General features: G+C 38.5%; 1 protein-coding gene across 1 annotated transcript in view; it reads left to right on the forward strand.

The window, feature by feature from the left end:
- The window catches only part of LOC101573165, an 84,831-nt gene that overhangs the window by 7,683 nt on the left and 61,695 nt on the right, over positions 1–15,453 (forward strand). The window contains 2 exon segments of the mRNA XM_023704905.1: positions 2,433–3,820; positions 6,140–6,330. Coding sequence (XP_023560673.1) covers positions 2,433–3,820; positions 6,140–6,330 — 1,579 coding nt within the window.

Below are 15,453 nucleotides of genomic sequence, written 5' to 3' on the forward strand. Positions count from 1 at the left end.
GGTTCAACACTTTTGAGCTACCAGACACAGAAGTTAGTTGGCTGATAACTTGAGGGGAAAGGTGTGTGCTGGTCAGATTCTAGTCTGTTTATAGAGCACAGATGGAAGTGACCATTGAGGCAGATATAAGGTGACAAAAAAAGCAGGCTGAAACTAATGCAGACTGGTTTGAGCAAGAATACCAGATGACCTGTGGAGAAGGAGATTTGGGTTAGGAAGTTTTGAAGAACTGTAAATTAGGTGTGCTTGTTTTTGTGTTTTTTGGGGGTTTTTGGTTGCTGTTTGTTTTTGTGTTTTAGGGAAGGGTCTACAGGGTCTCACTACTAGAGCAGACTCGTAGTGATCCACTTGTTCATATCCTCCCAAGAGTGGTGATTGTAGGCATGCACCACCATGCCCAGTCTCAATTGCCATCTCGGCGCGCCCCGGGAGCGGGGCTGGCACATCAGGGGGATTGAGCATCTGGCCCCTGCACCTGCTTTCAGGTGCTTTAATCTGCAGAGCTATTTGGCTGGCCCAGGTGTGCTTGTTAGCATCCAAGTAGAACTTTATCCTGTGTTCTCATGTGTCTGAGTTCTTAAGTCCAGTCTGAAGACAGAAATTTGGACTGATGAGAGTCGTGTGGAATGAAGGAAAGAGATAAGGAGTAGAAAATCCTTGAACACTTAGAAGTTAGTTAGATGAACAGTTAGTAAAGTAGACTGAGAGGACGGAGCACATGGTTAAACCAGAGGGTCTTCAGGTATCCTGCTAGCAGTGGAAGTGTGGGTAGATTGGGCTATCATGATAGTATGAACTTTACTGCAAGGCTGACTATTGTGAACTGTGTGTTTCTAATTGAGGGTAGATTGCAGATAATGTAGGTTTTGTGTTTTATATTTTTCTATCTTTTCTTATAAGGCTAAGAATTTTTCTTGTTCTGGGTGACAGCTATGTAGTGGTAAGTGACATTCCGCTGTTGGAAATAAAGATGACAAAGCTGACTTGACATTGATCTGGAAAGCAAAGGTGACACTTAGGCCCCCAAACTGAAGCTAACTGATGTATGTGTAGAATCATGGAAGAATATGGTGTGAGTGGCAGCTTGAGTGATGAGAAAAGAGAAACAGAAATGGAAAGAATTTGTGTGTGTCGAGGAACAGCATGAAGAAACTAGAGACAATTCTTACAACCAGGGTGGTAGTCTCTGTTTATGGAGCTTCCTCTACCACCCAGTTCTAATATTCCATGAGGTCATAGCTTCTCTTTTTATAGGAATAGAAAAGGATGGTACATCTAGACCAACAATCAGTATAACAACAATAGGAAGTTTCTAATAAATGTGAGATTGGCACTTTGAGAAAACTGATTTGATGCTTGTCTACAGGATGATGGAGAAAGGTGAATTTTAGGCCTGGTTTCATCTAAAAATCTGTCGCAATAAGCCTAAAACCTGGAGTGTTGAGCAGTTTGACTCACCTCTGGGATGGTTTTCCAGTCACCAGCATCTGTTAGCTATCTGTCTGTCAGGATGGCTACTGTGTGGTTTTCCTCAGTGGACTCTTCCCATTTTCTAAACCTTAAACAATGAAATGACTAAAACCTTGGTTATACTCCTTCATGTCATCATTATGTTCTCTGAATGTGATCTTCTCTTCTGCTTATTTACTAAGATTTTTTAAATTGGTATCACCAATCAAGACTTTGCTCAAGGTTCATATGTGTTGTAGACTTCATCACATCTGTACTTGGGCATGTAATAAGCACCTTTAATTGATGTGCTGGTATTTTCTCCTACCTCTGTACTTTAAGTGTTTTTCCTTCTTTCTTTTTTAATAGTACTGCTACCTGGTGACTCAAACCAGATTCTTAGAACATTTCCTGATTCCTCATTTTCTTCACTCTGTCTGCCAGCTGTAACAGTGACTCCCTCCCTGAACTCTGTTTGTACCTTATGTCCTGTACTGCTCTCTCCACTGCTCCTTTAAAGCACCTTTTAGAATCTGCAGCTGTTTCCTTGTGTCTGTTGTTTTAAGTGGTTTTCCCAAGCTACATGGAGGTTCCATGAACATGAGGAACATACTTTTGCATTCACAACACTAGCACCAGGGCTGATTTAGTCAACCATTAAGGATTGGCTGAATCCTCTTGGTGAGGAGGCTCCGACCTCTGTTCCTGTGCTCACACTGAATTATTTTTACGTTTTTGAAAGCATCCTAATCTGTATGTATTCATTATTAGTTATCTAACCTTGTTTCTATCAATAATTTATAGTTTGTTTATGTAATTGTTTTCTACCTATATGCAAGAAACATTGAATATAGAGTTGTATTTATACTCCCCTCATTGAGTTATCACTAAAGAGATACCTCCCATCAAGGCAGTTTATAAAAATCCCTTAATTACAAATACAAATCAAGATGATTGAAAACTATTATTCTTTTCTTTCATAGATATCAGGAAAGCTAATGATGATCTGCCAAAACTTCTTCAAAATGAAAGCAATTTACAAAATGAAAACCTTATACATACACTGAAGAAGCTGGAAAAGTGGAATGAACATAATGCATTTGAAAATGTTGTCCAACAGAGCAAAACTCAGTTTCTGTTGAGGCAAAATCATGACACAGTTAACTTACATGGAAAATGTATGAAGTCACATTTAACTTCAGTTAACCACAGCAAAAGCTATGAAATGAAAAATCCTGCAGAGTTCCCAAGAAATGAGGAATCCTTTTTCCCTAACTTTGAAAAAATTCACACTGAAATTCTATTTCCTGCAAGTCAAAAACTCATCAGCATTAAATCTCATTTCAGTAGCCCCAAGCATAAGAAAACTCAAAAAGTAGAGAAACAACATGTATGCAGTGAATGTGGGAAAGCATTTATCAAGAAGTCTTGGCTCACTGATCACCAGATCATCCATACTGGAGAGAAACCACATAGGTGTAGTCTGTGTGGGAAAGCCTTCTCCAGAAAGTTCATGTTCACTGAACATCACAGAACTCATACAGGAGAAAAACCTTATACATGCACTGAATGTGGCAAAGCCTTTCTCAAGAAATCACGGCTCAACATACATCAGAAAATTCATACAGGAGAGAAACAATATTTATGCAATCAGTGTGGAAAGCGCTTCATCCAAAAAGGAAATCTCATTGCACATCAGCGAATTCATACAAGTGAGAAGCCTTATATTTGCAGTGAATGTGGGAAAGGCTTTATCCAGAAGACCTGTCTCATAGCACATCAGAGATTTCATACCGGGAAGACTCCCTTCGTGTGCAGTGAATGTGGAAAATCCTGCTCACAGAAATCTAGTCTCATTAAACATCAAAGGATTCACACGGGAGAGAAACCCTTTGAATGCAGTGACTGTCGGAAAGTCTTCACCACAAAGCAAAAGCTCATTATTCATCAAATAACTCATACAGGAGAAAAAACCTATGGCTGCAATGATTGTGGGAAAGCTTTTGCATATGTGTCTTGCCTGGCAAAGCATAAGAAAATACATACAAGTGAAAAACAGAGAGATTCTATAGAAAAACCTGCTGAGAGTGATAGCTCATTATGTACTGGTGGCGTCATACAGGAGATAAACTCTGTTGGCACAGTGATTACTCAAGTGCCCATAGGGACCTCTCAGACATCATCAAACATTTGTGGGCTTCTAGAAAATAGGAATGTCGTCCTTGTGGGACAGCCAGTGGCCAGATGTGTGCCAGCAGGAGACAACAGAGAATTTGCACAGGGGAAAAACCTAATGAGTTCAGTGAATGTGGTTGTGCCTTCACTCATCAATTATGTCTTATTTTATGTCACAGAAAACCCATCATTAAATGCTTAGATACATCCTGTGTGGAAAAACATTCAACAGAAATTTCTAGTTTTTTATATGGCTAGAAATTATATACTGGGAGAAAATATATACATCCAGAGACTGGAAAAGCCAAATAAATGCATGCTGTCTAAATGCTGCAGTGTTATATAGCCTAATGTTCACCAACCAAACACACAATAATTGCTATTGTGTTAATTAAATGAGTAAATGAAGCCCAAATAGGTACTCCAAGGTTTAAACTGGTATGTGGATACTGCCGTGAATGAAAACAAATGAAAGATGGTTGGCAAAGGTTAACACTGTCTTGGTATCATGTGGAGGACAGCTTTGTCAATTTCGTTTTTCTAGTCCAGTGTGAAGAATTAACAAAAGCAGAATGCTTACTAAACTTGTAGAACTTCATATAAAAAGACCAATGAACAGCCTTACATTGGATCAGTCTGTTCATCTAACAGTATTTGACAAGTGCTTCCTTTGTATCTACTCCTGTTATAGCAGTGACTGAAGCTAGCTGACATATGTGTAGAATCATGGAGGAATATGGTGAGTGGCAGCTTGAGTGATGCCTGTGGTCCCTGAGAGAACATTGAGTTAGCCTACTCATGTATAAGTGATATTGTTTCACTCCACCCAGCCTCACTAGAGGATGTAAGCATCTGCATTAGGTCAAATGAATGTGAGTTAACTAGTTCATAGGAATTTATGATAGTTTATTGTTCACAGAGCATATTTTGAGGGATGAGGAAGGTTTGCCTACTATTATATTTAAGCATGTTAGAGCAAACATAGTTATATTTTTTGAGGCTCATGCCTTATCTTTCCAAAAGATTATGAGTTCCATGATAATTTTGTGGTGTGGCTACTGCAAGTTTTAAAAAAAATTGACTACAAAATTAGAAATTCAATTCCTAAGTTCACTATCCACATTTCAAGTACACAGTAGCCATGTGTGAGTGAAGAGTGGTTACCAAATTAGACAGTACACAATGAGTAAAACTAAAGTAATAGGCTATCTGTCATTTCTAACCTACAAGGTTTGAATAATGCTGGTTTATGTGATTTTATATTTCTGAACACATAAGTCAAAAACAGTTGACTTGGAAAGTAAATGAGTGAACTAAGGGGATAATCAAAGTGGGTTTTTTTAATCATTGAGCAAACAATTCCAAAGAGAGGAACTGTCACCCAAAACTTTTGTGTGTGATTACACTCAATATAAAAGAGGTACAACAGAAAAAAGACAAAGGCCCATAAAGTAGGAATACAAGGGAGGATGAGAACCTTAGTCTTAAGAAGGGAGAAGTATATAACATGGGAAAAGCACATTCTTTGGGAGCTGCCATGATGAGCTACAGATGCTGACCAGCTGCCATGAAGCGAAACATCAGACCGTAAAATGAGGGAAAAGTCTGGAACCTAAGTTGCTGGCTGACGCCCTTCTATTACAAGAAAAAATGTGAATATTCTTTTTTAACCGATCCCCTCAGTTTGTCTATGCTGCATTTGTAACTCCACAAATTCCCAGAGTTAAGAACCTCTTTTTAAAGCAAAGAATATGCTCCTCCATTCTTTGGCCACAGAATAACACTTCTCTATTTTTACTTTGGTCTCCAGTCATTGGTCTTGTCAGACAGCAGAACAGAACTTTGCCCAGTTGCACTATAGGGCTACAGTGTCTTCTCTTCTGGCTCTTTAGGCCATCCATTTTTTCTTTTTTTCATTTTATGTATTTAGTACAGGGTCTCACTACACAGCTCAGACTCATAGTGATCTTCCTGTTTTCAGCCTCCACAGCCCTGGGATTACAGGTGTGCACCACCACACCCTGACTCGGTGGCCAGCTCAACATGCCCTGGGGGCAGGGCTGGTGCCACATGTGGGACCAGGGATTGAACCCTTATCCCTGCACTTGCCAAAGCAGGCACTTAGTCTGCTGAGCTATTTCTCTGGCCCCTCATCCATTTTTAGTATCTTCCTCATCTCCTTACATTTTCCTTTATTCATTCCTTTTTCCCTCACTTTGTTGTCCCCTTCCAGGCTCTATCTCCCTTACCTCTATTCTGTATCTGCTGAGGTCTGTTGTCATCCCACACTAGCCTACTTCATCTGTATCCCTTTTCCCATGTCGTGCTTTTCAATCTCATACCTACTACAGGCCTTTTTACCCACTTCTGCCCATTACCATACATTGCCATTATTCCCTTTGCTCCTGTGGCACCTTGTAATCCTTATCCATCAGAACGCAGATCCAATTCTGAAAAACATACAAAGGAGAAAAGCTATGAAAACTGAGATTTCCCGTAAACTGTCTGGTTGAAGTGTGATGATTCCCTGGGGATGAGCACGCCTCTGGGTGAGCTAGAGCTCATGCTGGGCACCTCCAGAGGCTGCTATGGTGCTGAGTTCACTGATAGTGAAGTTGCGGTGGTTGCTTTCAAGGCTGCCAGAGTGCTGAAGTGTTACAAGTGGGAACAGAGCAGGATACAGTGCCCCAAAGCTCTCCTGCGGCAGTAGGTGAGGACTTAATTGGCTGATTTAATAGGGAAGCTTACTGACACAAATAAATGAAAACCCAAGTTGTAAAGTAGTCTATATACCCACTAATCACAATTTCATTATCTGAGTTACCTGTGATCAACAGTAGGATTGATGGAAAATTCCAAAGACTCATAGCACTTTTATCACTTTTATTATGGCATATGAATACTGTTGTATTTTATTATTAACTGTTTGTTAATATTTTTCTGCTTAATTTTTATAAATGAAACAATTTTTACAAAAACATTGTACCCAGGGTTTGATACTGTACATGCTTTCAGATGTCAACTGCAGTTCTTAGAATGTGGTCGCTGGGTGATTAAGGACTAGTGTATCACACACACACACAGACACACACACACACACACACTGCTCAGTGTGGCAGATTCCAACTCTGTAGGATGAGCTCCATTATTCTACTCCCTTTGGGCTTTTCTTTATTTCATTTCCATTTGCTCATCATATGAAAGATATTCTGTGGGAAACCTATGTATTACACATAGTATAACTAGTGGCTTTGCCTAAAATAAGCAAAGATGTAACAATCTATCTCAAATATTTTCAAAAGAATCCACAAACACAGAAAAACTTCTGTGACCCTTGTGTGGCCCTTTATACGACATGAAAGAGGTAGACAGGGACAGAGATAACAGAGCAGCGTAGGGCACACAGATTCATGCCCTCTCACTTAGAGAAGCTTTGCTTTCTTTGCAAAGCCTCTCTAAGATGCTGGGCCCATGAAGCTCCTATCTGTCCTTCTCTTCCTCTGCAGAGTTGCACCTGATGGTCCTACTGACATTTCCCATGGCCCCTCCTGCTCAGCAACACACCCACTTCCTCACTGTCGTGAAGACCCATTTATTCTCCCAAGAATGCAACTTTGTGTAAATATCTAAATTTATTCTGATTAGGACAGTCATAAATTCGTCTTCTAAGAGCCTGTCAAGGACCTATCTGTTTTCTTTTGAATTGTACTTTAGGTTATTTTCAGGATCAGTGAAAGACTGAGTTGGTTCAGGCGCTCTACTGTAGATCCTAGCAAAACATAAGGTTGCTAGATTAGAAAGAAGGGACTTTTCAAATCAGGGCAGAGCAGACAGGATGAACACTGTGACTGTACCAGATTCCCTTTCCCATAACAATTCCAGTCCAAGTTGTGTGTTGTGGCCAAAGCGGATGCTGTATGCATTGAGACCATCCCACCTGAGGGTCCCTGAGCACAGCAAAATCAATCTTTTAAAAAGAATTGCTAACAAAGTTGTCATATCCTTCATCCAAGAGGGAGAAATCTATATTCCCTGAATCTATATTTATTAACCAATTCTGTCCACTATTGCAGAAGGTGACACTATTCCTGTCTTCCAAAGATGCTTTTTTCTTGGCTCAGATACACAACAAAAGATGGTCAAAAATACTCTTTCTAGACAATATAAATCTGCTTGAGAAACCCAAGGAGAACTGTCTTTGGATAATATACACCATTTATTTCTTCATATATTTGCTTCTGGTATACTTCCCCTGAGTACCCCACTTTGGCAGCCACTCATTAAAACAGACTTTTAAGGCTTGGGATCCAATTTATTGAATTGTCTCAATCAAAATTAATTAAGACAACTACCACCCAGATGCTCTATATCTAAGGAAATATTTTGTTATTGACCTCCGCTGTGCCTGTTTAGGACCCACTTTCAACTGGTTAAAGAAATACCAGTATCCATTAAGTCTTTGACTTACAAGGACAAGTGGCTCTTCCATAATTCCCAGTGTGATTTCATGGAGATGAGTGATTAAACAATTCCACATTTTGGAAAATACAAAGTTTATATATCCATGATATCACTATAGGATTTTTTACTCCTTACCCAGCCAAGCATAACCTTGATACAGGGGAGTCCTGGCTCATAAGAATAAAGGCATCTGGGCCACCAAGATAGCTTAGCAGACTAAGCACCTGCTTAGGCAAGTGCAGGGACCAAGGTTCAATCCTGGCGCCAGCCCCACCCCCAGGGCACACTGAGCCCCCCCACCGAGTCTGGGAGTGGTGGACCATTCCTCTAATCCCACTCTGGGGAGGCTGAAAACACAAGGATAACTAAGAGTGTGAGTTGTGTAGTGAGACCCTGTACCAAATACATAAATTAAAAAAAAAAAAAGAATAAAGGGGCTGGCAGTGGGAAAACACAGAAAGGAAGGCAGTGATATTCACCAACCAGCAACTGGAATTATATAAAAAAGCAACACAAATATTAATATGGAGGAGGGTGTAAAAAATCACAAAGGTACACACCAGAACACAGATGCTTTGAGAGGCTTTGGACTCAGAGGAAATTCTGGAATGATCTGTGCTGTGAATATGTTGAACCCACTGCTTATGTGTATGACAAATGAAAATCACGGAGCTGCTTCCCCAGTGTATGAGAACAGAAAATATTCAGGGAATGTACACAATACTGTGTAGAATGAATCTACTATTTTGTCTCTACCTGAAGTAGAACACTATCCAAAATCTCTTTTCTTTGTTATATTTTGGCTATTCCACTTGCCCAGCACATATACAAGAAAAATGAAATTTACAACCATGTATAGGATCCAGCAGGAGGCAACATAGAAGCCAATGAACCTTGGAGCTCTTACCTTGAGGTCCATCCAACAAGAGTCCATGGGACGGATTAGGATAGGCTGGAAGACACTCAAGAGGCAGACAGTACCAATTGACACACTTCTGCTTAGCCTCTCAACATACCAAATTTTGTAGCCCAAGTCACAGGAAATGTTTGAGGCCAAAAGCTGTCATTGTCTGAGGAAGTGGCCAAGAAAGAGCGATCATGGAGTTGGCTATAATCAGGTGCCTGAGAATCAGATCAGTGGACTTCAGTTGCATCTGTTGTTGTCAAGAATTAGGCAGTAGTACAGAACAGAGAAATTTCCCAGCGCTCTAACTGTGGTCTGCGAGAACGTTAGTGCTATTGCCAAATCTCTGGAGGATATTCTGTTGTTCACCACCTTTTCCTTTAAATTATGGGAAAGAGATTTCTTTCTTCAAGAGGGGTCACTGCAGAGTTTTGCGACTATGTGCAGTGGCACGCACCTATATTTCCACTGCCCACAGGTGGAGGCCAAAGTGAATACCCTGAACCCAGGAATTTGAGCTCAGCCTGTGTAATATCAGGAGATCCTATGTCAAAAAAGCTTAGCGGGGCCAGGGAGATGGCTCAGTAGAATAAGCGCTTCCCTGGCAAGTGCAAGGGTCTGAGGTCAGTCCCTGGTTCCACCAAAAAAAAAAAAAAGTTTAGCTGCAAGGAAAACATCATTTTATGCTTCCTGGGTTGCCTTGGGAGTCAAATCCACAAATTAATGAAGATAACTGCCTGTATGCTTCAAAAACATCAGCAATAGGCGGAAGTGATGTTGATTTGAAAGAAACAACAAAAAGTGAGAGCAAAGAGTCAGAAAACAGAACTCAGCTTTTCCAGGATGGACATATCTGCTACTCACATTAGAGGAAAGAGATAAGTATCAATATGGACATCACACAACAAATTAATTCTTAGTAGATTTCCTTTTTGTAGCAATACAGAATAATTGAAAAAGTATAAGATAGAGGATACAAAATTTCATTAAACAAAGTAATGGGAATTGGACAATGGTTGTTGTACTGCATGATGTTGTCTTCAAATTAGTTTTTTAGGTACCAGATATAAACCAGGAAAATCAGTGAAAAAAGTTATAAGAAACTAAAAGAATTAATTAATATAAAATTATAAGTATTTACTGCTCCTTTCAACAGATCAGCAGAAATCCACAGTACAATTATCCAAGCTATCCCACGTATATATAACTATATCTTTTTCCCTTCTTTCAGCCTTTTCCTCATCCCAGTTTTTCCTTCCCACTGAACGAACTATTTCCCTTTCACAGTATCTATTATACCTTTCAGATTTTATTCACTCTTTCAGGTTCTCACACTAGCCAAACAATATGGTGTCTGCACATGCAGGTCTAATTTATTTCACTTACCAGTACAATCTCTATTTGCATCCACTTACCTATAAAAACCTTGAATTTATCTTTTTTATAGTTGAGTAATACTCCATTGTGTAAAAATCTACCTTCCATATCCGTTCCTCAGTTGATGGGCATTTGGGTTGTTGCCAAGATTTAGCTATGACAAGTTGTACTGCTATAAACATGGGTGCACATAAATTGCTGTGGTCTGATGTTCAGTTCTTCTGGAAAGTTACCCAGGAGGGCAATAGCTGGCTTGAATGGGATCTCCAATCCTAGGTTTTGAGGGCTCTCCACATAGATTTCCATAGTACTTGTACCAGTTTACGCTCCCACTAACAGTGGGAAAGCAGTCCTTTTTTCCCACAGCCTCTCCCTTAATAGATTTCAGATGATATATTTACATGAACGGTGATGACATGTTAAATTTCTGTCATCTTAGGTCAGATGTTTAGTAAACAGAATAAAATATATTAACCACAATATTGAAGTAACAAATTAAAACATATTGAGAGCTACTTTTCATGAATGACCAGATGTACATACTTGGAGGAAAAAGGAGAAGAAGAGAAAGAGGAGAGAGAGGCAGGCTGGTAAGGAGGGAAGGAGGGAAGGAGGGGGGAGGGAGGGAGGGAGGAAGAGAGAGAGAGAGACTGAGACTGTGGGAAGAGCATTTACAAAACATGTACTAGAAAAAAAAATACATTCCAACAGAATCATGAAGAAAAAGACAGTGCTTTCTAACCTTGTTATGAAAGGCAGAATTTTGAGAAAGACTTGAATATGGTTGAGCTAGGAAAACAGGCAATCACTTAAACTCTGTGCTACACTGCAAGTACTTCAACTATGTTTTCACGTAATATAGACGTCCTTTTGTTTTCAAAACTCACCATTTTATTTCACAATTCTGGCATTTTGTTGTATAATTATAGCTGTAACAAGTTTACATTTTTGTGTAAGAATTTATGATGTAGGCCATTATCAAATACAAATAAATCTTCAGAGATCTTAATCAAATTTACTGCATTAATTATTGTGGAATCCTACAGGAAAATGCCTCACATCTAAGTTGGCTTTAGTGAATACAAAACAGCAATAGAATTACTCCTTTTTTCTCATTTCAGGGAAAAAGAAATGGTGGAATTTATCAAATAATTTGTTGAATTATAATCTCCCTTCTTTATGAAATACGAATTACTAATATGTGATAAAATATTACATGATATAATTACCTATTTCGAAGTAAAAGGTTTATTTTACCTAATATCTAAATTACAGAAAACTACCTGTGATGACACATAAAATGTGTTTAAATGTAGGAAATATTTCTAAAAAGAATCTAAAGAACAAAAATTTAGATTTTTTTTTTGTATTTTAGGGAAGGGTCTACAGGGTGTTCAGAGTTTCACTACTAGATTGGACTCATAGTGATCCACCTGTTTATAGCCTCCCAAGAGCTGGGATTACTGATGCACGCCACCATGCCCAGTCTCAACTCCTGTCTCAGCATGCCCCCGGAGTGGTGGGGCCAGCTGGGAGGTCTGGGGATTGAACCCTCGGCCACTGTGCTTGCTGGAAGGCACTTTAATCTGCTGAGCTATTTGGCCAGCCCCAGGATATTTTATAAAAAATATAGAGGGAAATGTGAACTTGGGTGCCATATTATAATATTATAAAACCAAATGAATGACCACAGGATACATTTGGTCCTGGCAACTTTTGTCCAATAACCAAAATTTTAAAGTCCTCTTTCTCTTTTTTTTTCTCTTTCTCTTAAGTGTTGTGTTTCCAAGTTAATGAGATAAGCAACCCACTATAATTATTGTACAACAGATTTTGCAGTAGAGATATCCTTATTGTCCACATTAAGTGAGATATAAATGTGGCGCTACATAAAAGCATTCATTTCAGAAATAATTTCAGTTCTTGATTTCATGTGGGGTTGAGTGATCCTTATACTTCCATCTTAATCTCAAATACAGACATGAAGGCATCATGTATTATATGATGTATGTATTATATAATATATATGCTATATGGATTATAAATATACCCATAATTCCCTTTACCAGTATCTATTGTACCTTTTGGATTTTGGAAAGGAGCAACTGGGATGAGGGAAAGGAGAAAAGAAAGAAGAAAAGAAAAAATAGGTACTCAGGATAGCTTGGATAACTGTACTGCTGAATTCTAAGGGTCTATTGAAAGGAACATCTAATGCTTGATTTTTTTTTCTTCTTTTTAATTTTTTAAAAAATTTGCATGCTTATATCTGGTAATCTGATCAAATAATTTGAAGACAACAATATACAATATAACAACCATTGTTGAATTCCTATCATTTTCTTTAGTGACACTGTGTATCATTTCTAATGAGTTTTTTTTTTTACTATTTCTATTCTTTTAAAAAAATGAAATACATATATATATTTTAAAATGAAATAGATATATTTGTATTTGTAACCATAAGTACTTAGTTTATTACTTTATGACATGTGTATAACAGATTTCATTGTTTTAAACTTTAAATTCCTTCAAAATCAGACTCTGCTATCAGTGCGCGGAGTCACCAATAATCCCACTCAGTGAGAGTTCTAATAAACTGCATTAGGAGACATCAGGGATTGGGATAAATTGAGGGACATTTTTCTCTCCATTAATTTGCATCATAGCTGAGGAATATTCCCCTCCATTGTCTACATTGGCAGGGATCTCTTTTAACTCCAGAATCTCTTTACCAGGCATGAACATTTACTAAGTTCCTACCGATCCTGCTCGTCACACTGAAATACAAGATGCTCACCTGATTCCTTCCTTCTGCCAGCATGCTGGGATCCATGGCAGGTCCCGTGAGTCATCAGTGTGGAAGAGGGAGGCAGCTGGGCCCTCGGAAATAGCTCCCTGCTTCTCTGCTCTCATCTCCCTTCAGAGACGCAGCTATCATTTCACCTACAGGACATTGGCAGGGCAGGCTAGGGAGCACAGAGTTATCTGAAACATTTTCCCCAGTTGCCTATTAGCACTATGAATTATAAGTTTCATGTGAGTATCCCCAAGAAGACTATTTCTGTCTTTCAGGGAGACCTCACTTTCTCTTTCTCATGATCCTTAAAGGCTAAAAGCGTCTCAACTCCCGAGGTTTGATCTATGAGAGATGCAAAGAGGTTTCTGTGTGTCTCTCTGGATTCCAATTTTGCCTGAGTTCTTCTACATGAAACCAAGCTACTGCTTAATTTCCACATCCTGAAAAGTGACACCGTTTTGAAATGTTGGATCAGATAAAAACAAAGTCAAAGTATCTGAAAGGATTGTCCAGTGAGCTAAGAATAGTAGAACAGCACAGTGTTGTAAATTTTCTCAGAAATCACTGGACTCAGCTGTACAATTGAATGCAAGTTAGTTTAGAAATGATGATAGGCAAATATTCTAGGACCACTTTATGCACATTTAATCTAACAGTGACAGGAAGCCTTTGAAGAATGCTATAGATAACAAAGAGATTTTTGTAACAGTTCTTCACAAATAAGGCAATAGCATCAGTGTGTTCACCTGACACATTCCATTGTCTCTATGAACTATCATGTAGAAGACTGTACCTCTCCCATCCAGCTGCACAGTACACTCAGCAGACTTACGTGTACTGTTTTATCCTGAAAAAGGAAGCAGCATACATAGGTTATGTAATTGTTGAATAAATATTAAATTTTATGTTCAAAATTCAATCTTTTGGCCTTTGTAAATTCAAACTGTCTACTATTTCCCTATGAGGAGTTTCAGGCAACTGAGAAGTTGAAGAGACACGGTACGCATTAGACCATCATGACTTCTCACTCATGTTCCGTGTTAGGATCCAAAATCACACATCTAAGGGGCCAGGGAGATGGCTCAGTAGGTTAAGTGCTTCCCTGGCAAGCACAAGGGCCTGAGTTCAATCCCTGGTTCCACTAAAAAAAAATCACACATCTACTCAGTAATCTTTTAAAAGAGCTCATGAGCCTATTATGAGCTATTATGCATGTGGTCAGTTTATTATGGCAAAAGATAAAGGCTCATGTCTGGCAAGGGAAACAGCAGATAGGAATGGAAAGAAGCAATGACTTCAATCCCTGATACCACAAAAAAAAAGAATCATTTCTTCCATCACATACTTTAACTTCCATATTGTTCATTACATGTTATATAGCAACACAAGCAACAATATTACAATGCACCCTTGAAAACAAAGATATGCATGGCTGAATGTGTGTGTACTAATGTAAGAATATATACCACATACCTTATAAATCATAATATAGGCAACTCTTTATTGTATTTTCACAGTCAGATTTCTGGAGAATTGTTTTGCTTACTTTGCCCTACTTTTTGCTTTCCATAGCCAACAAGGAGTTGAATGTCTAGCTTTCCCATGAATGCTGATTTTTCCTCTCTGATAATAAGACAAAAGTGTAATAGTAGACAATAGGTGTAGTTCAATGGTAGATCATGTGTTTGGGATACATCAAAACCTGTGTTCAATCCCCAGAAGAACAAAAAAGTCTAACAATAACTATATATGTCAAAATTGTACATATATGTACATAAATAATGAGAATGTTATCTTTTATGAAATACCTAATAGTGTTTAATAATGGAAGAATTATTATCTTTGTGTATGTTTTATTCATAATAAATGGGTAATGACCCAAAAAATAAAAATAAAATTAAAATTAAAAAAAAAAAAAAAGAAGCAATGAGACTGTGACTTAGGTAAGTCCAGCCAAAGACAACTCATTTTTTCTTCACTTCCCCAATGCCTTGCACCTGGATGCATAACTTATTTCTGTTTTTTTTATTGATTTTTAAATGCCATAAATGTTTACTTCTATTAATGTGTTTATCACATATAAATATTACATTCATTGTGGAGAGTTGGCAAATGTACATAACACACCTTAACTTTTTCTCCCCTCCCTTCTCTGCCTTTGCTTTTTCCTCTTTTTATCTCCTTCCCATTTGCATAATGTCTGTTATGGTTTGTGACTAGTTGTCCCCCCAAAGCCTCATGCAGTCATGGGGTGAGGACTTCTAGAGTTTGTGTTAACTCATGATCC

The sequence above is a fragment of the Octodon degus genome, unplaced genomic scaffold (genome assembly GCF_000260255.1).
Source record: "Octodon degus isolate 3935 unplaced genomic scaffold, OctDeg1.0 scaffold00206, whole genome shotgun sequence".
NCBI classification, from domain to species: Eukaryota; Metazoa; Chordata; class Mammalia; order Rodentia; family Octodontidae; genus Octodon; species Octodon degus.